The 23,024-nt window shown below is 35.9% G+C and overlaps 2 protein-coding genes across 2 annotated transcripts; one reads left to right on the forward strand and one right to left on the reverse strand.

Annotated features, from left to right (window-relative positions):
* Window positions 1-614: 614 nt before the first annotated feature.
* On the forward strand, window positions 615-3,404 carry LOC108208745 (uncharacterized). The gene is made up of 2 exons (XM_017379272.2): window positions 615-1,528; window positions 3,187-3,404. Exon 1 carries the CDS (start codon window positions 736-738, stop codon window positions 1,522-1,524), a length of 789 nt encoding a protein of 262 aa, XP_017234761.1. The 5' UTR covers window positions 615-735; the 3' UTR covers window positions 1,525-1,528; window positions 3,187-3,404.
* A 1,438-nt stretch (window positions 3,405-4,842) lies between these two features.
* Window positions 4,843-18,565, reverse strand: LOC108208743 (DExH-box ATP-dependent RNA helicase DExH3). Its single transcript, XM_017379268.2, has 19 exons — window positions 18,174-18,565; window positions 17,639-17,793; window positions 17,476-17,563; window positions 17,134-17,370; window positions 15,187-15,282; window positions 14,745-14,933; window positions 14,472-14,631; window positions 14,233-14,363; window positions 13,865-14,035; window positions 12,682-12,954; window positions 11,752-11,946; window positions 11,412-11,615; window positions 10,088-10,157; window positions 9,833-9,981; window positions 8,489-8,797; window positions 8,338-8,397; window positions 6,916-7,068; window positions 6,695-6,805; window positions 4,843-5,951 (listed from the first exon to the last, which is right to left on the reverse strand). Exons 1-19 carry the CDS (start codon window positions 18,423-18,425, stop codon window positions 5,484-5,486), a joined length of 3,471 nt encoding a protein of 1,156 aa, XP_017234757.1. The 5' UTR covers window positions 18,426-18,565; the 3' UTR covers window positions 4,843-5,483.
* Between the last annotated feature and the right edge of the window lie 4,459 nt (window positions 18,566-23,024).

The raw sequence follows: 23,024 nt of genomic DNA on the forward strand, positions 1-23,024 counted from the left end.
AAAAAAATTTACGACTAATAAGTGAAAATATATTTTTTAATCATTTTAAATTACATGAAAAAAACAAAAATGGAGGGAGTAGTTTTTATTTGGAAGAGTAAGTTTATGAATTTATAATTTTTCAAAAAAAAAGTTTATGAATTTATAAATTATTAGACTAGTTTTGGGTTTAATCAAAGTTGTAAAAGTCGGTTGATTGGGGTGAGTACTCGTTTTCACTCATGATCTGATCCTGAGTTTCGAGTAATCAGAAGAAGAAATAATTTTTAAAAAAATTAGTTAAAATTTCGTTCGACTCCGAATACATGGATCAAATTAGGAGTTACTATTTTAGTTTTTAAATCACCCGATCCAACCCTAATATGAAAAACAAAACTAATTTATGCCCATTATTGTTTACGACTATCATCCTTCAAGCAATATCAACGCTAATTATTATTTGTTTTGCTTTTAAGTCCTGATTTAAATTATTATATTATTATTATTATTATTAGTTTATTATTACTGATAGATTAATATAATTTTTTACGATGTTTGATTTTAATAGAACAAATTTCGCGAAACAGGAGAAATAGAGAACAAATAAGTGAATAACACAATTGAAAATACAAACCAGGTCCAAATAGAAAAAAGGCACGTCATATCCAAATTATATATAATCCTCAGCTCCCCATTAAAACCCTAGCTCTGGTTTATTTTGAAAACCCTAGATCTGAAAACAACCAGTCGGCAACAATGTCGATGTCGAAGAGTTCTAAGATGCTCCAGTACATCAACTACCGTATGCGAGTCACTATCCAAGACGGTCGTCAACTTGTCGGCAAATTCATGGCCTTCGATCGTCACATGAATCTCGTCATCGGCGATTGCGAAGAGTTCCGGAAGCTTCCGCCTTTGAAAGGTGCGAAAAAGTCGGACGAGCCGCGCGAGGACCGCCGCACTCTCGGCCTCGTTCTCCTCCGCGGCGAGGAGGTGATTTCGATGACTGTTGAGGGTCCGCCGCCGCCTGATGAGTCACGCGCGCGTGCTGCTGCGGCCGCGAATTTGTCGGGACCTGGAGTGGGGAGAGCGGCAGGGAGAGGCGTGCCGACTGGGCCGCTTGTGCAGGCGCAGCCTGGATTGGCTGGACCGGTGAGGGGAATTGGTGGACCGGCGCCTGGGATGATGCAACCGCAGATATCGAGGCCGCCGATGTTGAATCCGCCGATGCAGTACTCGCAACAGGCCCCGCCTCCGGTGATTAGGCCGCCTGGACAGATGTTTCAGCCTGGAATGCGTGGACCGCCGCCTCAGATGCCGCCTCCACAGTTTGCTCAGAGACCTGGTGGACCGCCAGGACCGTATCCTATGCCTCCACAGCCTCAGTATGGACAGAGACCAATGGGACCACCTCCACAGTTGATGAGAGGACCTCCTCCTAGACCTGGAATGGTGCCGCCTCCACCTGGAGGTGTTTTTGGACCGCCGCGACCTGGGATGCCTCCACCTCCTAATCCTCAACAGCAGAATCAGCAGCAACAGTGATTTGGTAATTCTACTTTAAATTATTTTTTTCTGTCATTTCTCTGAGTTTGTTTAGATAGTTTACTATTGCAATTTTTTTTCTGTGATGGATTAATATAATGAGCATAGAAATTAATTCTTTTCTGCTAGAACTGATAACATGAATTTGCTAATTTTGGTGTTTCTTGAATTTTGCTGCCTTTTTTTCTTTTTATGATTTTTTAGTAAAATATTTTAGTTCTGTAAAGTTCAAGCATGCCATTATTAATTTTGTACCCTTTAGCAATAAATTTAGTAAAAGTAACCTGAATTTGTGTGGGTGGCTTTAGGAAAGAGAACAAAGTTAGGGGTCAGGACTACAGGGGTGGGAGTGAAATTGAGTGTGAGAATTGAAGGAAGAGAGAATTAGCAGACTGCGCGACGCGAAAAGCCGAAAACCAAATGCTCAAATTCTGGCCACATCAGAATGGTGAGTGTTGAAAAACTGTTTTATGTATCGAAGACAGCTATTAAGAGAGTGGATAATAGTGTAGTTTAAATACACATGGCAACTTAACAGTCTTAACCAAAACCTTACGTGATATAATTGTTAGTCCCTGTATGAAAAAAACCTGGTGCTACGAACCCTGCAAGTATAGAGATACACACTAAACCTTTTTGTGGCAAATGATGATTATAAAGTGACTAACAATTGCTTGCAAGATATGTAATTTGAATATATTAGGCATAATATAACATTAAACAGGCCAATGAACTTTAGACAGATTGATATAGAAGCAGCCAACAGATGAAGGAAATTAAAATCTTGTGGAAATACAACAGTCAGATGAAAAATGCACATCAATTGTTATGTAGTTTAGGGGAGAATGAAAACCTTTCCAATGTGAAGTTCCTTTTGTATATCTCCTTCTGTGTCCTATATGATCATTTTCTAGGACCATTATGTTCTGCTTGTATGCAGAAAAAGAGATATGGAATTGCCCTGCCCTCCTCAAGGTGCACTTTTGAAACCTTGTATTATGTAAACCTCAGGATCACATATCAGCTGCTTAGTCTTTACCTTAAAATTGTGCTCTAAAGTGCACAGCAGTGGTGTTCATGATCCGAAGAAAGATACCATGATAAATTTAAGATATGGGTTGGCTCGAATCACTATCAGAATCCATAAACACTGGTACTAACTGAATCTTAACGTATAATCATATACCAACAGATTGGATGATCAACAATGAACTGTTACTTATATAGCTAATGGTTCTGGCAGCTGCAGGGCAGCTAACAGAAGTTCTCCAACACTGTTGAACCTGCTAACCTTCAATTTGCAAGCAAAGAGAATTTAAGAAGTCTCTTAAATTCAGGGAGATGTATAACCTGATTAACTTAATAACTATGAGATAACATTGAAATTAAGGAAATATGAAATTAATAGCTTGCACATAGTGGACAATTCATGATAAAATTAAAAGCTAAGAGACGAGTGTTTAAAGTGTAGTTGGTTACAATGTGTTTGTTGTTTGCTTGATGGAGATCTATATATCGTTATTGATTCTAAATATACTTTATTGATCAAGAAGCTTCAGTTTAACTTGAGAACTGTTTGTATTTGTGATGGGAAGCTCTTTTTTTTTGTTGATCTATTGCAAAATTGTGATGTATTCTAAATATACTTGTATATTGTGGCAGGCTTTGCACAAGGGTGGATGTGAAGTAATTCAATTGGTGGTCTGTAGGCTGCTTCAACATCTTGAACTGAATATTCTGATGGTTTGTATTAGTAAATTTTTTATAATTGAGTAGGTATCCTTTATGTGAAGTTTCCTTTTAGCACAATATGACAGGGATGTATCTTTTGGCAGAAACTCCTCAACTGAAATTAAGTGCGGCATGTTTTGTGACCTTTAGTTCTGTGATGTTAATGGTAGTGAGTATATATGGGGTCTGCAGTAACACCCCATATCTCCTCTATCTCTCTTTCTCTCCGCTCCTCTTTATCTAAAGCAACTAATGTTAGATTTTTCATATAGCTGGTCATGAACTAGCAATTTACTATTATATATAAAGTTAAATGGTTGACCCCTCTGCTCTTGACTCTCAAATACACACACTTCCAAAGTACATTAGAAAATTCTGGGTTCATTGTTATTATTCTTGTTGGTAGTTTATAAAATCTATTGTGACAAGTTCTCTTATATGGTTGGTTCTGGGTTTAAAGAATTTTATATGTGGATCCTAAAGTGATGTCTTCAATTTTTAGATATCTGTTTAGTACAATATTGTCCTGATACCTCGTAGAAATCGGGATCTGGGATCCTTGAATATTGTACTTGGATTGAATTTATTTGTCATCGACTGGAGTATATGTGAGGTGAATTCAACTTTTTTTTTTCCCCAGTCTCACTTGGTAACATTCATTATTATTTATAATTTTGATTTTGATTATCACTATGTTTAAAAAAAATTGAAACAAGATTTTTCTGTAATTAATTTAAGTTATTTTGGGTGATATTCTTGAAAAGAATTCTAAAGTCCGGGAAAGACTTATATTTGTAACTTGTCTCAAAATTCGTCTACCCACTTCTGGATTCGATGAGATCTGTGGGGAGAAGTTTATTTTCTTTTTCCTCTTCAGGTGCACACAGCTTTTTCGTGTATTTTTTTTTGCTAATTAAATTTTGTATTAAAAAAAAATACATTTCTACTTGGTACAAAACTTCTTTTGCTCAACTGTTTTGTAGATCCCATATTCGTTACTTAAATTTATGAACTTTTTTAAGTTACTTATTGTAGACATGACAATCTTTCAACAAAAAAAGAAAAACATTTTTAATTGGCATAAAAATACTCTTTTATTTACAAAAGAAAAAAGGCAACGATCATGAAAAATGCACTGTACGGTACTCTCTCTGTTCCAACCATTTCTTTATGCTTTGTGCTCAACTTATTCGATAACAAATGGGGGAGGTACTCCCTCTGTTCCAACCATTTCTTTATGCTCCGTGCCCAACTTATTCGATAACAAATGGGGGAGAGACGGAGGAAGTAGTATCACTGTGAGGGAGTAATTGGTACCACTGTAGCAATAAGAACTATAAGTTCATTTTTATGATCACACGTCCGGGCTTAAATTTTGCTTCCGAATACGAGAGAGAAGCCAATAAAATAAAATTTTGAAGTTATATTCTGAATCATGCTCGCGAGCTTTATCAGGAGAAGAGAAGAGAAAATACTCAGTAATTTTCTCCCCACTCATTCTAGCAATAGGATGATTTAGAGAATAGTTATGACACGTTACTTTTCCTTCAGAATTTTCTCCCCGTTTCAATAATAAACTCGGGAGCATACTAGAAATAGTTTTTACATTCTTTTTATTTCTCGTGTCACCTTTTCATCAGCCAAAAACTCTGGAGTACAGTATAAAATGAAAATTCAGTGCAAGCTATTAAATTACCCTTCCCTTTAGGCACGAATTCTCACCCCTCTTACATTTACAGATAATATAGTTCATATAATAAGAATTATAATGATTTTGTAGTTACTTGACTAATCTATACCCTAATGAATAACATCCCATTCGTACCCGAAAACTGAAGCCAGCCTTCCTTCTACCTTCGACCACAAGCATACTGCCCGTCAAACAGGAAGACCTTTGTCACATTCCTCCCGTTCTTCTTTTTGACCACTCTATAAGCTTTCCTTGACCAATTATCAAGCAAATTAGGCTACCAGCTTCACAAACCCTGGTGAGGAGAACTTGCATATCAGAAGGAGCGTCCTCTGTAGAGTGATGGTGCATATCAAAATGCATTGGAACTTGAAACAAGCACCAGTAAGTGCATATCAACTCTCTTCATCATATTTGCCTCCAATTAAGGATTCTTCGTGCTTGTAGAAGTATTCAGCAGAAAATTAACTGTTGCCTTGTATTAGTTGTATATATATTCAGTTCGGTAATGTGTTCAGTTTAACTTATTTCATATACATCAACCAGGCCGTCCCTTTGATCTTCTACGCTTACCAAGAAGCTTCAGCATGTTGTCAGTGACATCAAGCGGAGAATTATCTTCTTCATCGGGTTTGTCAGAAGTGTGCGTCAACCAGGCTAGTGCTTCTATAGCCGCATCTCTCTCTGCAAGTTGTTTGTTTTTCTTGGGCTTGCCAACAAACTGCATACCCTTAAACTCTACCAGAGCCCTAAATTCATTAGTTTTTAGATGTTTTGTTTTGTACTTCGGAGGAGAGTGCCCAGCCCTCATCAGAAGAGTCTGAAGCAGGCTCTTTGGATTTGCCCCATCTCTTGTAAACCTATCACTGTCGCTACACTCCTTAGGCTTCTTGCAATCACGGCCAAATACAAATCTCCCTTCACATTGATCTCCAGACACCAGCTCCTGAACAGCAAGCATCAGGTACTTGCCTTCTTTATGGATATCAAGACCAGGATCTTTTAGCTGCACAATGCCGCAATCACATTAGTGCTCAATCTAACAGTCAAACTGACAATAATGCTCAGCAAACTCTTTATCAAGTGGGCCTAAGACATCAAAAATAGAAAAAGGGAAAAAAAGACGTCTTTAACCTACACTAAACAGAAACTAACATGGAACACCAGAAGAAAGTGGAGCCCCTATCACTACATAGTTCTATCAAGTAATGTGCCTAAATTCCTCCAAAGCAGAATCAAAAAAAAAAAAAAAAAAAGCACTAGTTTCTAAATAAAACTAAAAAGAAAGTATCACTAAGAAAGCAACTACCATCAAATGCTAAGAAGCATCGTTTTTGTATTTTTAAATATTACTTGCTCCAAATTCTCTGAAATATTTAAGAGTATATGTTTCATAATTTTCATCTAAGCAATGGCCATAAAAAAACAAGGGGTACCAACTGATTCTGCTCGTCTTTCGAAAGCCCCATTACAAGTATAGTATATGTTTGGCAAATAAGTGTATTAACTTACCTTTATAAAAGTTCATATCATCAATATATCAATATCTATATTATGTTTTCAGTTTTACTAATTTATAATTTACAGAACTAAAATAATAACTTAAAGTTTATATTTTAACTCATCCTTAGTTAATTTACAGTCAAAAGCAATTATTTATAAGTGACAAATTTTGGGCCTGGATCCCTAACTAAATATTATAACAGTCAATTATAGTTACTTTTGGGTTGACAATCACTACAAACACACCTTCTTTTGAAGTAGATTATCAAGTTCCTGCTTCAGCTTCACGTAGCACTCTGCCATACTGGGATCCATAAAGAAATCAATATATCCTTCCAACATTTTCAGATGTCCGGCCTACCAAAAGAAATGGAGAAGAAAAAAGATAAAGGATAAAATTTCAGGATCTAATGCTCCTCTGTTAATGGGCTAAGTTGACACAGAGAGCCAACATCATCAGGAATTACCTGGACTCCATGGTGTAGATTACCACCAAAAAGGATCAGAATAGAATCAGAAACACCAGTTGAATCACGTAACAGTACAGTATTAACCTTCACCTTCTCTGCAAAGACCAACCACGGATATGGAATTGTCTGGTAGCGTGCATTCACAGAATTCTGAAATAATATCATTACTAATGAGAGCTAAAGTATCATTACTAATGAGAGCTAAAGTAATGACATCTATCATGCATTGATTGTACTTAATTTTTTGTATTTTATTGTCAGAAATATTTAGTTGAGAGGTTTCACTTGCTGATCAAAGAATATATAAACAAAAGTCACATAACTCGGTAAGCATTTTAATTTCGTGGTACATATTCAGAAAACTAAAGAAATGGTAAAGGCTAGTACGTAAAACACAAACCCATCTCCACATTCAAAATTATTGATTCCCAATCATACCCTTGTTATTTTACTTTACCTCAATTTAAAATTGCCTGACATATGTACCAAGATTTTAAGAAAATTGTATTAAGGTTTTCAATTAGGGAAAAAAAATACCATTATATTAGCAATGACAATTTCTTACTATATAGAAAAGAAAATAAAGAAATTGCAGCCCCATTGACTAAGAGGGGTGCGGGAGCAGCAGGTACATGATACTGTAATTGTCTCACAAACTACCATCAAAGATGTGATTAATGATCTAGTAGCCATTGACTTAAAAAAATAAAACTAGATTAGAAAGATACAAAGGACAATAACATGTGGAAAGAAGGAAAAAGCTGGAGGTTAACATCAGCAAATATGCCAATTACTAGAATACAATATAAGTAAATAGTTCAGTCAGTTTTTAGTATCATTTGAGGGCACTGCCACCTTGGTCAATTTTTAGTTAATACTGCATATATCAATTGACCTGGTGTAATAACTAGCATTACTACACTTTCCAGAAATCATATAGCAATCCATCAGTTCCATTTATTCAGTGCTTCACTCTTGGTGAACAATCCTAAAATATTGTCTGATGTGTAGCCTGTACAGGAAAGTATATGCAGTATGCTAAATACCCAAATCCACCCACACACACAAAAAAAAACATTCAAGCTACCTGAATGTGCATTACATTCATGTCATAATTTCAAAAAAGAAAATCAATAATCAAAAGCAACCCATTTCTAAGATAATCCTACAAGCACCAAATAGTTAAAGTAATACAGATATATTTTATGCTATGAGTTTGCATCGTAAAAATCAGAGATAAAAAATGTGCATCACAAAGTTTTGTCGAAAAAGAATTTAATCAAGACAAAACCTTAACTTGTGCACTCACAATTGACTCTTCTTGATAATAGGATATGCATGAATGGATCATTTTAATGAGATGTGTAGCTAATTAGCGGTTAATTATAAAGGGGTGGCTAGATTATTTGTGGCACTTACCGCATAAAGTAACACCTGACCATCATCCATTGTTTTGAAGGACATTGATGTCTCTCTGTGCTGCAAGTAGAGAAGGATATAACATAATATCTGATACCACAAGTAACTAGATGATATAAACCAAATTCTTTCACCAGTATATATTTCTTACCACCACCGATGCTATTCCAGGAAAAAGGCCAGAACATATAACTGCACGAACAAGTGACTGGTTGTGACTTAATCGGTTGTTAGTACCTGCATCAGCGTCTAGCAGTCCAGCATCTCTTAAGATGAAGTTGAATTGCTTCCTAAGAGAATGGATAGCTTGAAGTGTCTGAGCAGAAAGAAAATTCCTCCAGCAATACTCGTACGCTGATCCTTCTCTTTCAGCATCCTTCCATCCTTCAAATGCACGCACAAGAGCCATGTGATCACTGTAGTCCTTTGCAGAGTATCTGGCTTTTGCAGTTCCTGCTAACTGGAGTGAGAAGATAATAACATCAAAAAAAAAAAAAAAAAAGAATTACATAATGCACAGTGTGAGAACACAGCCAAGAATCACCAAGTATCTGTTTAACCCTGGCTGCAGTAGAATCAATTCTGAAGAAGAGGTAGCAGCAATGGGGAGTTATCTCAAAATACTTTTAGGCTCTAGCTAAATATATGAGGATATGAAGGCATATTAAATGAAATTTTTTTTTAGTGTCATGAATATACAGGCACAATCAGCTCACAGATATATAACAGTGAAGGAAAATTGGGTACAAATCACAACTTTAATATTAGGGAGATGAAAATATAACAAGAAAGCACGATGATAATTGGGAAAAATAAGCTTCAGAAACTCAACTATCCAAAAGTGTCATTAATGATTAAAACAAGGATTTTTAAAGGAGGGGAAATTGTCAACCAAGGTAAAACATTTAGTTATATTCAAAAGTTTCCAACATAACCCAAACCAGATATACTATTGCATCCCACTCGCGTAGCAGAGTCTAGGGAAGGTAAGATGTACGCAAACCTTACTGCTACTCTAAAAGGGTAGAGAGGCTGTTTCTGCAGAGACCACCGGCTTGAATATAAAAAAGCAAAAGCGGTAAAAACAATTTAGCAGCACTGTAGCAGTAACAGTAAAATTTCCCGCCTGGGAGTTCCAAGCACTGGTTGATTGAATAAAGCAAAGCAAAAGTAGCTGCTATCAATCACTTATAAATTTTTTACAAACTCTAAATTGTGGGTCATATCATTCGGTTTAATGCTTGACCTAATTCTGCATCTCCCACCATTTCTGTTTCTGGATGTAATTCAAGCCCAAGGTGAGCTTGCATTTTACGCTAGAACTAATTATTTATGATGATCTCACCTGCTATATAATAGCACTTTACCAATGAGCATACTGAAGAGGTGCTCCTCAAGGATTTGCAGACCCAAATAAAGCATCAATAAAGCACCAGAAGGCAGAGTACACTGGGGTTTCACAGAGTAAAGGTATTACTTCAATTTACATACTTACGTCCTTTTTATCTTGTGGCAAAAGAAAAGGGTCCCTAACGCTAAGTCCAGCCACAATTGTCAGAATAGGATCAAAGCAGCGGAAGATAGCCCCCATTATCAACATTTTCCCAAGCTTAGGATCCAAGGGAAGCATTGCCAAAAACTCACCTGGTAGACAGCCAGAACAAACGTAATCAATGAATTTAACAATACAGATACATGAAAGAAACAGTTAATTGGCAGCACAAAAAAGTCACTAAAGTAGAAGACAAACCAAGATGGGTAAGATTTTCTCCCTCATCTAATGCTCCAATCATCTTCAAAAAATCAATAGCGTTTTGTACCTATATAAATTAAGTATACTCCTTGTCAAGTACAGATATAGAGTGAACAGATTATTGCATTTTCGAAGAAGTTAATGGAAATATTGCGGCATAAAGTCAATTTTATGAGCATACTTTGTTGAAAAAACGCCTACAGTCTTGGGGATTTTAGTGCATGATACATTAGAACAGATAATCTGCTACAATTGCACTAATAGATGATGTATCATAGAGAACATTGAGTAAAAGGTATAGATAATTACACTCATATATCTTTAAGGTATAGATTATTACACTCATATATCTTTGTATATGTGCATTTTATTAAAAAAGCCAAAAGCTCTTGTTACACCTGCATCCTATATAACATTTTAGAAATTATTATAATTATATTATAACTGATAATATTATTCTTGTACGTGTTTTTCATTTCCACCTTTTATATATTCTATTATAAACTAATAAATTACAGTTACAACTTACACCTACAAACAAATCCTATTGGAATTCTATCAATTGAAAATAATAATTATTTAATTAAACTCGTATCATAATAATCATACATGTATATTCATGTACAATTATTTATTAAATCTTCAGTTATAAACATATGATTATATTTATATAACGATTAATTAATATTAATTAATTGATTGAGGACATATAACATTAAAAAATTAAAAATAAACCCGTTCTTGTTATGAGCTAGTTTCATATAATAAATTAAGGAGGCAATGGAAACCACACAATATCAAGCCCCTTCCCTCTCTTTCCTTCCCCTGTTATCTTTATAACCATTTGACCACAATCATAGCAAGTTGAAGCAAAAACATTAATGTTCTCACCCACTTATGAACTGGTAATGATGTATTCTGAATTTGGCCTCAGCCAATAAAAGTCTGTGAGGAACATGTGACTGCATACTCAAAAACCACATAAACTACTTTAAAATCCAAGCTTCTGTATCTTTCCATACATATCATCTAGAATCAGTAAGTTTTGCTTGTATGCAGAAAACGAGATGTGAATCACCCTGCATTTCACGAAGTGCACATTCGAAACACTTTAACCTCAGCATTTCATATCAGTTGCTTAGTCTTTACCTTAAAAGGGTAATATAAAAGTGCTTAGCAGCTTTATTTATGATCGGAAGGAGATCATGATTATTATAAACTATGGTTCAGACTCCCATAACAATCAGAATACATAAACACGTAGTACTAACTGAATCTCCACACATCATATCCCAAAAGATAACAGTGAACTGTTACTTACAGCTAATGGTGCTGGCGGCTGCAGAGCAGCTGACAAAAAATCTCCAATACTGCCAACCTGCAAACTTTTAATTTGCAAGCAAAGAGAATTTAGTGGGGTTCTCAGAAGCTCGGGGAGTTGATACTCAGCAAATGCTTCATAAACACATCGAGGATATAGATGGTAACATTCGCCTGGCTGCACACGACCAGCCCTACCTCTCCTCTGTTATACATACAGAGAGTATATGTTAAATGGCATAACATACATACATTCATACATACATACACACATACATACATACATATATATATATATATATATATATAGAGAGAGAGAGAGAGAGAGGAACACAGCTTACTTGCCGAGCAGAAGCTTGTGATATCCAAGAAGGCAACAAACAAGGGGTATTATTTAGGGCATCATAAGTAGTCTCCTTGGCTTTTCCACAATCAACCACAAAAACAACATCATTAATCGTAATACTTGCCTCTGCCATATTTGTAGCCAGTACAATTTTGCGTACATTTAGAGGTGGCTTCTCAAATATAAGTTTCTGCAAAATATTATCAGTACAGATAGTTAATGGAGTAATACACAACGTGGCGGAAAAATCGTAGTAAATAAACTACATAAATGTATATTAGAAGATGCCAGAGGAACATAAGATAGTAATTACTCTTGAACATAGACAATCATTTATAAGCAGGTTGGCAAGAAGCTAAATAGTAAACAATGCAATGCTCGCTGTTCATATTGCCTAATTAGCTATTTCCCGAATGTTAATATATAAAAAACAGTAAAGAGGAGGGATAATACAGATGTAATATAGAAGTAACAGAAACAGGAAGCAACTACCACAATAAATAAAACAAGTTTATTTCCAAAAATAGACATTACTTAGAAGAATAGAATATAGATGTTTAATAAAATCATATAATACACCACTTCATGAATTCACATAATTCAGAAACGTACACCAATGTCCTAATTTTTTTTTAATAACTAGCAGAATATTCACCAACAAACTAGAGTTAATTAACTGTGCTACCTCTTACCACTCAGCAAGCACCCACCACCGAGACAATCTACAGCAAAAGAAACGATATGGCAACCAAACAGAGATAATGCAACTCCACGTAAAGATTAAACCAAAATTATATTTTCACTTGAATAATTGGCAAATCAAGATAAATGAACACACATATACTTATGATCCAAAATGAATTTAAGGCAGCAGAAAGAAAAAATAACGCTCAAAGGAACATATTAAATAGAATCTGTAAGAAACCTGTTCAGAGGTTGCCATGGAACCATGACATGTAAGCAACAATACTCTATTAGGGTCTCCCAAAAGAGGATGGGCTTTAACTTGATCCCTTAAACAACTAATATCCTCCCAGCCAGTCATAAATACTAATACAGCACCTGGACGCTCCTTTCGACATATATGGCACAAAACAGCCTCAATAAGATTAAATCCAATACAATCAGGTGACCAACAAGATAGTGAATCACGTGCCCTTGAGCTATATTTCTCAAAGCTTGATTTGTTCAGAGACTCCTGAGAAAGAGGAGTAAGAATATTTCAGGATAGGACGATGTGTAGTAAAGCTTTACACCTCATTACTTTAATCATTAAAGAATCTTCTCAAAAACAAAGAAAAGAAAAACACTTCATAAAGTTCACAGTCCATTTTCCAGGAAATGGCTCAAATATTTCCCGAGTACAATTTAGAATGCCAAATCAGAAAAGAAAACAGTATATGTCCAAATATCTCCCCTGTCTGTGGGTTTAATAAGATTGGTGGACCCACAAAAGTTACGCTAGTTCTTCTACATTTGCCTTTGGCTTCTGTACTCAAACCAATCAAAATAACAGTTTTTATACCTTGAAATATATTTAAGTTAATGAAAAAGTAAGATCCCCAGATGATTAAAGCAGACGATAAGTCAAACTCATAATGGACATCACAAAATTTCAAAGTTCAACAAAACCCATATCCAAAAAATATTACAAATCCACCCAAAATTTACAAAATGCTGGCAACACGCACCGCTCGCTCACTCCAGATTAGCAATTACTCCTTTAACATTGCAATTTAGCTAGCTTCTAGGGATAAGGTAAAAACGCAAAATCCTATGTATTGACTAACTGATTAATATTTAATAGTGATAATAAACCTTAAACAAATAACAATAAAAGAATTCTAGGGATAGTCAAAGAGGCCAATTGAGTGTTCTATTGTATGCTATATAGAACTTATGAAAGAAACAAGAAATGCTACTTAGCAGCAGAGCATAAATTTTCTGAACAAGACTCCCAAGGAATAATGCACAAAAGGCAAGTAACTCAAGTTCCTTATATTCTGTAGTTCACTATCAAAATGCTACTGTTGCATGAAAGTTTTATAACAGCTTACAAAACCAAATTGGATTAGATGAGGTTCATAATTTTATGGGTAGGGCAATACCTCAACAAGAGCACTGATCTGGTTTTTCTTTTTCCTTGGCACAAGCTGTTTTTGAGTTTTCCACACCTTCTCTTGGCCGTAGTCATCAATTTGATTAAATGAAGTCAGCTTATATCCTGTTATTTCTAGCACATCTTCCAAAAAATGTGCTCTAACTGGGTGTGTGAACCCCTATTTCACAGAATAGAATAAAATTAAGCTTAAGAATATCATAACAAAGAATTTCATAGGAGTATATAATTTTATATAAGATGATAAAATACAGTACATCATACAAAGTTCCTCCAACCTAAAATTTAAAGATGCCAAGAGTCTGACATTTCTTAGGGCTATAGACCACAAAATGTTGTAATAGCTAAGTAGCTTACAGGAATGTGAATCACCGGTGCTCTTCCAAAAAAATTGGAAAATAGCTCAGCATTTAGAGTAGCACTCATCAAAATCAACCTCAAATCTCGACGACGTGGAAGAAGTTCCTTCAACACAATCAATAGGAAGTCTGAAAATGTTTTAAGAAAATTAAACAACATTCAAATACTTGAACTAATATATATCTATGTTTAAGGTACATGCCAAGAGGATAAAGAAACTGTACGGAAGAACAAACCTTCATTCATGCCCCGCTCATGAATCTCATCAACAAAAACATGGGTAACACCGTTAAGATTGCGATCACTCAAGAGCCTTCTTAGCAAGATTCCGCTTGTGCAAAAAAGCAGGTGGGTATTTTTACCTTTCATTCCTTCCAACCGGACTTTGTAACCGATCTATCAAAAGATCATTTAACATAAGAGGTCAAAAGTACGAAAATACATACAAAATAAACTTTATTAGATATGTTGTCATATAACTGCTCTGGAAAGGAGGAAGAGGCTATTACAGTGTTGCCAAGTGGCTCTCCTCTTTCCGTAGACACTCGCTCTGCTACAGCCATTGCAGATATTCTTCGAGGTTGTGTACAAATTATGTTACAAAATGCCCCACGGCCAGATTCTGTTTCAGACTCTAGTATATACTGAGGAAGTTGAGTGGTCTTGCCACAACCAGTCTCACCAGATATCACTATGACCTGCAGTGAATGTTAAATAAATGATATAGTACAACTGCTGTTGCATGAATGTGTTGTCTAGTTATGGCATAGGATAGTATACTTCTTATAATTCCACCTATAAAACAAGCTTATAGATATGTAATCTTAAGCAGTAAAACAATAGATATTGCATCAGTTAGAAAGACATGAAACCATAATACTCATCAAAAAGCACATATTTCATTTAATATAGCAATACCAATAGTGTCTAGCCATTATATCAGTAGCCAACCTGATTTTGCGCAATTGCTTGAAGCAGCCTATCCTTTTCCCTGTAAGCAGGCAATGATCTACGCAAATTAAGCATCTGTTTACCTTCAGGTGACTCCTACAATAACATAGCACCCTCAGATCACATACAAGAAGGTCGAACAAATATTTAATTATGTCCCAAAAGGTTACTCCCAACCAATTGTTAACATTTGGGTTCGGAACGGAGATTAAGGAATGTGGAGACAAGGGAAGAAAAGTGAAGGAAAGAAAAAAGAAAAATGTTAACAATTAAAGGGACACCTCAAAAAAGGAAAGTGTCAACAAATTGATGGAACGGAGGGAGTATAATATAGATGATCATACCAAGAAAAGTGTTTGGCAGTCTCACAATGCATCATCAGTAAAATTTATAGTAACTAGCTTACTCTAAGGCATTAAATTAAACATCAGTTCTCTTGGTGATTTGGATCCATGTCCTAGGGCATTAGAACAAAAATCACTTCCTGAACAATGGGTTTAGCGGGATAAGAAGTTACGAACCAAATATCAGTCTTCAATGCATTAAAAAATAATAATATGCATATGTTTCTATCGTAGTGAATTTGAGTTGTTTTAAGCATATCTAAACTCATAGTTTCTATAGAAAAGCGCCTTGCAAATCTTAAACACTGCAAACTTACCATAACAAAAGTATGAAATCGCTTTTAGATATAAATAAACACCAAATCTACGACTCAAGGCTTTAAGCCAACAATTTCATGTCACACGGGCCTTTTTACATAAATATGTCTAGTGAATCTGAACTTCTAATTTATTTTAGGTCATTGTAGTGTTCAAGATGATGAAATGATCAAATTAAGTTAAAGATATCTGATGTGAAAGTGGAAGCAGTTGAAGTGGTTAGATACCACTGTTGAGTTCATGTCTGTCAACTTGACAATTGCATCACTGTAGAGACCTCAATGAGATCCGAAACGTAAATTACTGTTACCTATAAGGCCTAAGCTCAGGTTTGAGCTGTCTGTGACAATTCTCCTTACAGAAAGATTATGTTAATGCAAGGCATATCATATGTAATGCTGGTGTTTGATATAATAACTTTATCAGTGGCAGGAAAATTGCTTCGATATAATGATTGCTTACACAACCAAAAAACAATCTGGTTTGATTTTGTAGTTCAAATAATCAACTGATCATGTTTCCACTACATTTATCCTAATGTCAGAAAAGACCTAAATAGATTATGCATTGATCCCCGCATGAAATAGGTCAAAAATCATTATAAAAAAAAAAAAAAGAGCATAAAGCTTTAGTATCAATCACTACCACTATGACAAAGGTTTATATATAAATCCTTACACCTGGGGTACTGGACTAATGATAAGGAAAATGATCCTAACTGATAATACTTATTCTACCAACTTAATTAACAAGAAAACAGCTCCTGCTGTTACTCTTCTAGCAAAAGTCTAGACTCTAAAATATTAATACAGATCCACTTTCTAAACCTTACAATCAACTTAACATTTTTACAATAAATAAAATTTATTCAAATTAATTTATTAATACCTCGCTACAGAGTCACCATAGAAATGCTTAGAAGATAACGAAAGCTAATTTGGAAAAGTGATTACATACCACTGTAAAGAAATGAAAACAAAATTACTCTTCAATAACATAAAAGGACATGTTGGTATTGGTATGGCAAAAACTTTCTTAGAAGCCAAGGAAAAACTGACTTTCGATAGAGTAAAGTGCTTGCAGCCCAGAAATATAGGCCCGCTCAGCAAAGATATACAGAAATGAAAGAAGTATGTACAAGTCTAGGTAATATCTTTCAAAAGTTACGTTTAAGTACTGTCAGACACTTGATATAAAAATGAACAAGGTGCAGGAACAATTTTTTTTTGCATTATATATGACACTTGCTGGTAATTTGATCCATGAAAATAATTCATTATATTACCTGCCAAGCTCTCTGCATATTCTGCATCCTCAAGCTCTGTCGTATAAGAATCTTTTCCATTACGGACCTGTCTAAAAATGAATCATCATTTTTACCTGTATTTACATAATCATCCAGTTCACTGGCTCCAATGTTGGATGCCGAGCTGTTGATCTCTCCAGAAATTAAATGCATTCGGTCCAAGTGTTCTTGAAGGAGACCTTCGATTTTTCTTTGCAAGCTTAATGGGACAACAACCTAATACCCAGACATTTATTTTTTATTATTACATGAATATGCACACATGACACACTTCAAGGAAAAAGAAACAAAATTCCCTGAATTTAAGGGATAGACTACTACCTCCCTTTGAGGCCGTTTATCATCAAGATCTGGCCTATAGTTGGGAAGAGGCACTTTGCTTGCAACAACCACTTTTCCATACAATTCACTGCATAATGTGAAGCCAATAAGTATTGTCAGTTCAAATTACGAGATGACAGATACCTCGCAAACGCTTACTTACCAGTAAAGCCCCATTCTTTTAGCAAGGTTGCATATTTGCTCGTAGTCTCTTCGATCCCGCTTGTCTCTGGAAATAATTTCAATATCCTTTTCATTTCGCAATAGCAAACTAAGTTTCCATTTCCACTCGTCAATGTTGGCCACTGAGGATGATGCCTGAAACAACACTTACATATAAAGCAACTTCGTATATGTCTTTGCCTCACAACTTCATAACTCTAACTATACATAGGCAACTTTCAGCCTGGCAGCGAGGACACAATGCATGTTTCCTTCAGACAGACACATTCCAACAATATAATACTTGTCAAGTGCACTCTGCACATGCTTATACTTAACCGAAATTCGAACAAACTTATACTAACATAAAATCATTAACTTAGCTAAACAACTACAATCCCATTTATATTTCTCACAAACACATTCCCTTGACACATAATTTCGAACTTCAACATTGGTAAAATAAACACAAACACTTGGTGTGCAGTCAAGCAAATGAGCCAGCAAACGCAAAAGTATCACAGAAAAAAAGATACCGGATGGTTCTCGTGATCGCACTCGTACTCGTCATCGGAGAACTGTTCAACAGCATACCCAGAAAAATTCCGGCGACCCAGAAGTGCAATTCCGGCGAAAAGACAGGAGGGACTGTAAAGTGGTGAAGTTGGTAGTTTGAAAAGAGGTGGACAAACAGGGGTGAGATTGTAAATAGATGAAGAAGAGAGTGTGTGTATAAGTGAGGTTCGGGTGGTGCGAGATAACAAGAAGAAAGCTAGCCTGTAATGCATTTTCTAACACATAGGTTTGGGCATGGCTGCTCTGTTTCGCTACGGAAATTATTTGAGCTGGGCAGGATGGAGTGTGTATGTGTCTTTTAGTTCTTGCGGCCGCGGGGTTTCGATGCCGGGGTGCAAACTTGGGCAAAAAAGACTATTATCTGTTCCCGGAAGTAGAGGTGTACACGGGTCGGTGAAACCGACCAAACCGATCATATTTCACCCGAACTAATCCGAACTTTTTTAACCCGGTTGATAATTGAATTAAAAAATGAGTAATCCGATTTATTTGGGTTGGACACGAGTTTTGGATTTTTTTAACCGATCTAACCCAACCCGATTAAAAAATAATAAATTACTTGGACAAAAGACATGCCTAACCAACCTATTGTCATTGTCATTGAAAGTGATTCACTGTTACTGAATGCAATTAACAAGGTTGTACGGAATCTCCTGGAGCTGGGTAGTATCTAGGGCTGAGCAAAACCGAACCGAAACCGAAGAACCGAACCGAACTGTGAAAATTCGGTTCGGTTCGGTTCCTTTTTTTTCAAAAATTCGGTTTTTTCGGTTTTTCTGTCCGAACCGAATTAAATTTCGGTTCGGTCCGGTCCTTTTAAAAAAATTTCGGTTCCGAACCGAAAGAACCGAACTATTTATATATATTAAATATATAACTTATACACAACACAGTTATACGTTTAGCCAATGAGCCCAGACCCATTTCAGCCCCCCTCCCCCCAAAACCCTAATATCTAACCAGTAACCAGCATCAATCCAAGCAGCAATCAGCATCTTCCAACAATCCAAATCTGTATCTCATCAAGCATCGGAGTTCGGATACGAGAATGTATCCCATTGCTACTTGTTTAAACTACAGAGTACACACCTAAGATCATTCTTGATTTATATCGTTCATTGTCATTTTCTTCTATGTGCCAAAACCTTATATTCTTCCGCACATTAACATACAAAATGAAATAGTCATATCAGGTTCAAATTTGTGGGCATGTCTGGCAATTTGTTTCATTTTTTTTGTAGAAAAATTCGGTTCTTTGAGGAAGAACCGAACCGAACCGAATTATTTCGATTCGGTTCCGGTTCGGTCCATAACATAATTTCGGTCCGGTTCGGTCCGGGAAAAATTGCTAATTCGGTTCCCGGTTCTTTCGGTTCGGTCCGGTTCTGGACCGAACCGACCGAATGCTCAGCCCTAGTAGTATCAGTGAGCAATGCCAACATTTTCTAGCAAATAGAGTTGATGTCTCAGTTTTGTTTACTAGGAAGCAAACGAACGAGATAGCCCGTAAACTGACTAGATTATTTTGTGCGCGAAATAGCTTCGATATTATCATGTCTCCTCCTCCATTTTTGTTGGAGACATTATTGTCAGATTCTTTGCAAAATTAATGAAAATTCCATTAATTTCAAAAAAAATATATTAAATTACATATAAAAATCATTCACCCCACCCCAGTAACCCATAGTATGTTAGCCTAGTTTATTTAACTAATTGTTGATTTGTTGTGCTTTACTAATTGTTGATTTGTTGTGCTTCACTGATTGTTTCTGTTCAATTTAATTTTTAAATTTATTGATGTAATTCTGAAACTTCTGGTATTGAGTTTAACTTGGTATCGAGCTTTAATTGTTTTGGTTAGCAGTGCGGGTTTTTTTAAAATGTTATAGTGCTTAACTCATTTTGTATACGCAAGGTATTTCACCTGCTTGCTGTAGTACATTCAGTTAAGGTTTTATCTTTTGATGTGTTGAAATTTGGTTTTGCTAGATTATGGAAAAGAAATTATTTTATATTTTATAACCCGATCAAACTGATCCGAACCGAAGTAATACAAATTGGTTTGGGTTATGAATTTAATTTTTATGATTTGGGTTGCGAATTTGAAAACCCGGTTTAATTGGGTTGGGTCGTTAAATTTCTTTAACTCGCCCAACCCGAACCGTGTACACCCCTACCCGGAAGTCTATTCCATAAAATACAAAGGGCCTTGTTAGGTCCTATAAACTCACTATATAATATGATATAGTGATCACAATCTGTAACACAGTAAGACAATATGAGTAATTGGAATCAATAAACTCTTATATTCACAAAGCTTGTATGGTTACAAAAACTCTCTCAGTGATTTATATTGTATCACCAAGAGCTGCTAGGGTTCTAAACAATATACTCGATAACTCAACTCATATAGAGTAACCCTAATCTGTGTTTATATAGACACAGTTACAAAATCAATCTCTGATTTGATATCCTATAAATCAGCTAATAAATCTATCAATCAAAGATTGCTCCAGTTTTCTGTTTAGTTTCCATAGTCAGCAAATCACTCCTCAGCTTCTATCCTTCCTTGAAGTATATCCGCTTCTGAGCTCTTTCCACGTGTAAACTCTGTCGAGCCTTGACTATGTAAACTCTGATCAGACTTTATCAAACTCTGTCAGACTTTACTAAACTCTGTCAGACTTTACTAAACTCTGATCAGCTTCTAGCTTAAACTCTGATGATTCCTGTTCTAAAACAAACCTTAAGAACATTAGTAATCATCAATTATATCTAACAATCTCCCCCAACTTGTGCATAAATAAATTATGTGCAAGTTAACAGATAATTGATGATGTCAAAACATTTAAGTCAAATGCAACAGAGTTTAACTATATAACAGAAAACTTTTAAAACTTACAGATACTTTACTCCTTAGCTGCATAGACACCATTTGCTGTCTTTAGATACTCTCTGAGGAGTTCTTTCTCAGCTTCTTCAAGTACTGCAATCATTTGTCTCTTGATCTCTCTCAGCTCTGGATCTGAAACTCCAGTTTGATAAATTGCAGCTCTGAGATCATAGATCTTGTTCTTCTTCAAGTCCCTATCCAGCCTGATATTGTAAGCTTTATCAGACTCTTCATTAAATACAAGAGTTCTGATTCCACCTATTGTTTCAATCTTTGCTGAATTTTTCTTCATCTCCACCAGCTGTCCTTTATGATTGAGATATTTGGGAATGAAAGGTCCAGCATTTTTATTTCCTGTAATCCCCATCTTTCTTCTGATTTGATCTTTTAGCAGGTTGGAGATGTGTTGTCCTGACTTGTTCTTCACTTGAAATATGTATGATACATATCTCAATTCCTCCCAGTGTTTAGCATATAGATCTGCTTCAAGTACTCTAAACACTGTTCCATCAGACATGAAGTAGATAAGGATATTATCTCCTCTGTCATTCTTTACCAACTGGACTGAATCAAGTTTGTCCATTTTGTCTTGCAATACTCCAATTTTGGGAGCACAGAGAGATGAGGGGTCATCTGGTCTTGATCCTATACTCTGATCAAACTTTTCATATTTGGATCCCAGCCCTCCTTTATCTCTTCCTGCCTTTTGATGAGAAAATGGTTTAATTGAGCCTTTTTCAAAACTTGTTTCAGTCATCAGAGTAGGCTTTGCAAATCCAGCCAGTGGAGTAGTTGTTGGTTTGAACACAGCTTGAGCTTTGTCAGAGACTGTGTCTTTCTTTGCTTCCTTATTGACTTGAGCTGTGTCAGAGGTCAATCTTTCTTTTTGAGGTTCTGCAACATGAGCTTTGTCAGAGATTGCAGCTTCTGTTTTCTTTTCCTTCACAACTTGATCCTTGTCAGAGGTTGTAGACTTCTTCTTTTCCCATCCTTTCTCCAGATATTCATCTACTTTGCTTTTACCCTTGGAGGTGTATTCATCTTCAGAGTATACCTTCTTGATTGGTAAACTCTGATCAGCAACAGTAGCTTCCTTGATCTGTATTCCTTTTTCTTTTGGCTTGGTAGTTGTCTTTGCAGGCTTTTGGATCTTTCCAGAGTTTATGGCTTCAATATGTTCCTTTTTCAGCTCAGCTTCCTCTGCAGCAATCAACTCCAAATCCAAATTTGCTTCTGGATTTTCTTGTTCAAAGATCAATCTAGCAAGCTCTTCATCAGTCATGGGTTTGTCTGATCCAGTCACTGGTCTTTGCTTAGATCCAGATGTGATGTTGTGAGTTGGACCAGACTTTGTGCTTTGCTTAGATTGCTTCTGACTGTCAGAGTTTGAAACTCTTCCACCAGTCCCTGCTTGAAATCTTTTGTGCTTTGTAAAATCATCAGCATCATCATCATCATCCTTTTTCTTCCTTTTCAGAGTTTGATTAGTAGTCTTGCATTTGACTTTAGCTACTCTCTCCCCCTTTTTGACATCATCCTCATCAGGAATCAGAATGGATGTGATTAGAGAAAGTGAAGTTTGGATAGCTTCAAGCTGCTTTGTCATCTTTTCTTGATTGGATTCAATCAAGGTCATTCTTTTGTCCAGGGATTCATTTGTAGTGACCAGCTTCTGTACACTTTCTTTCATAGGATTGATGGTCCTTTTCCTTTCCAGTTCATTTGTCTCCTTGACACTTAACACCTCTGTTCTTAGACTATCTATAGATTTAGATGTCTGGGCATGAGCAGGATGAAATGTCTTCAAATATAAAATTGTGCCCTTGAGGCTTGACATAACATCAGAGTTTGTAATTTTCTTCTCTGCCATAGATAAGAACTCTTCAGCTTTAGGTGTCTCCAGGGAATGCTGGTGGCT

The sequence above is a fragment of the Daucus carota genome, chromosome 2, assembly GCF_001625215.2.
Source record: "Daucus carota subsp. sativus chromosome 2, DH1 v3.0, whole genome shotgun sequence".
Taxonomy (NCBI): Eukaryota; Viridiplantae; Streptophyta; class Magnoliopsida; order Apiales; family Apiaceae; genus Daucus; species Daucus carota.

Excerpts from the sequence above, each read along its gene's own strand:
- LOC108208745 (XM_017379272.2), top strand. The coding sequence starts at position 736 with ATGTCGATGTCGAAGAGTTCTAAGATGCTCCAGTACATCAACTACCGT.
- LOC108208743 (XM_017379268.2), bottom strand. The coding sequence starts at position 18,425 with ATGCATTACAGGCTAGCTTTCTTCTTGTTATCTCGCACCACCCGAACC. Across the intron at positions 17,564-17,638 it reads AAAAGAATGGGGCTTTACTG|TGAATTGTATGGAAAAGTGG; the intron begins GTAAGTAAGCGT and ends CACATTATGCAG. Across the intron at positions 14,934-15,186 it reads AAGCAATTGCGCAAAATCAG|GTCATAGTGATATCTGGTGA; the intron begins GTTGGCTACTGA and ends CATTCACTGCAG.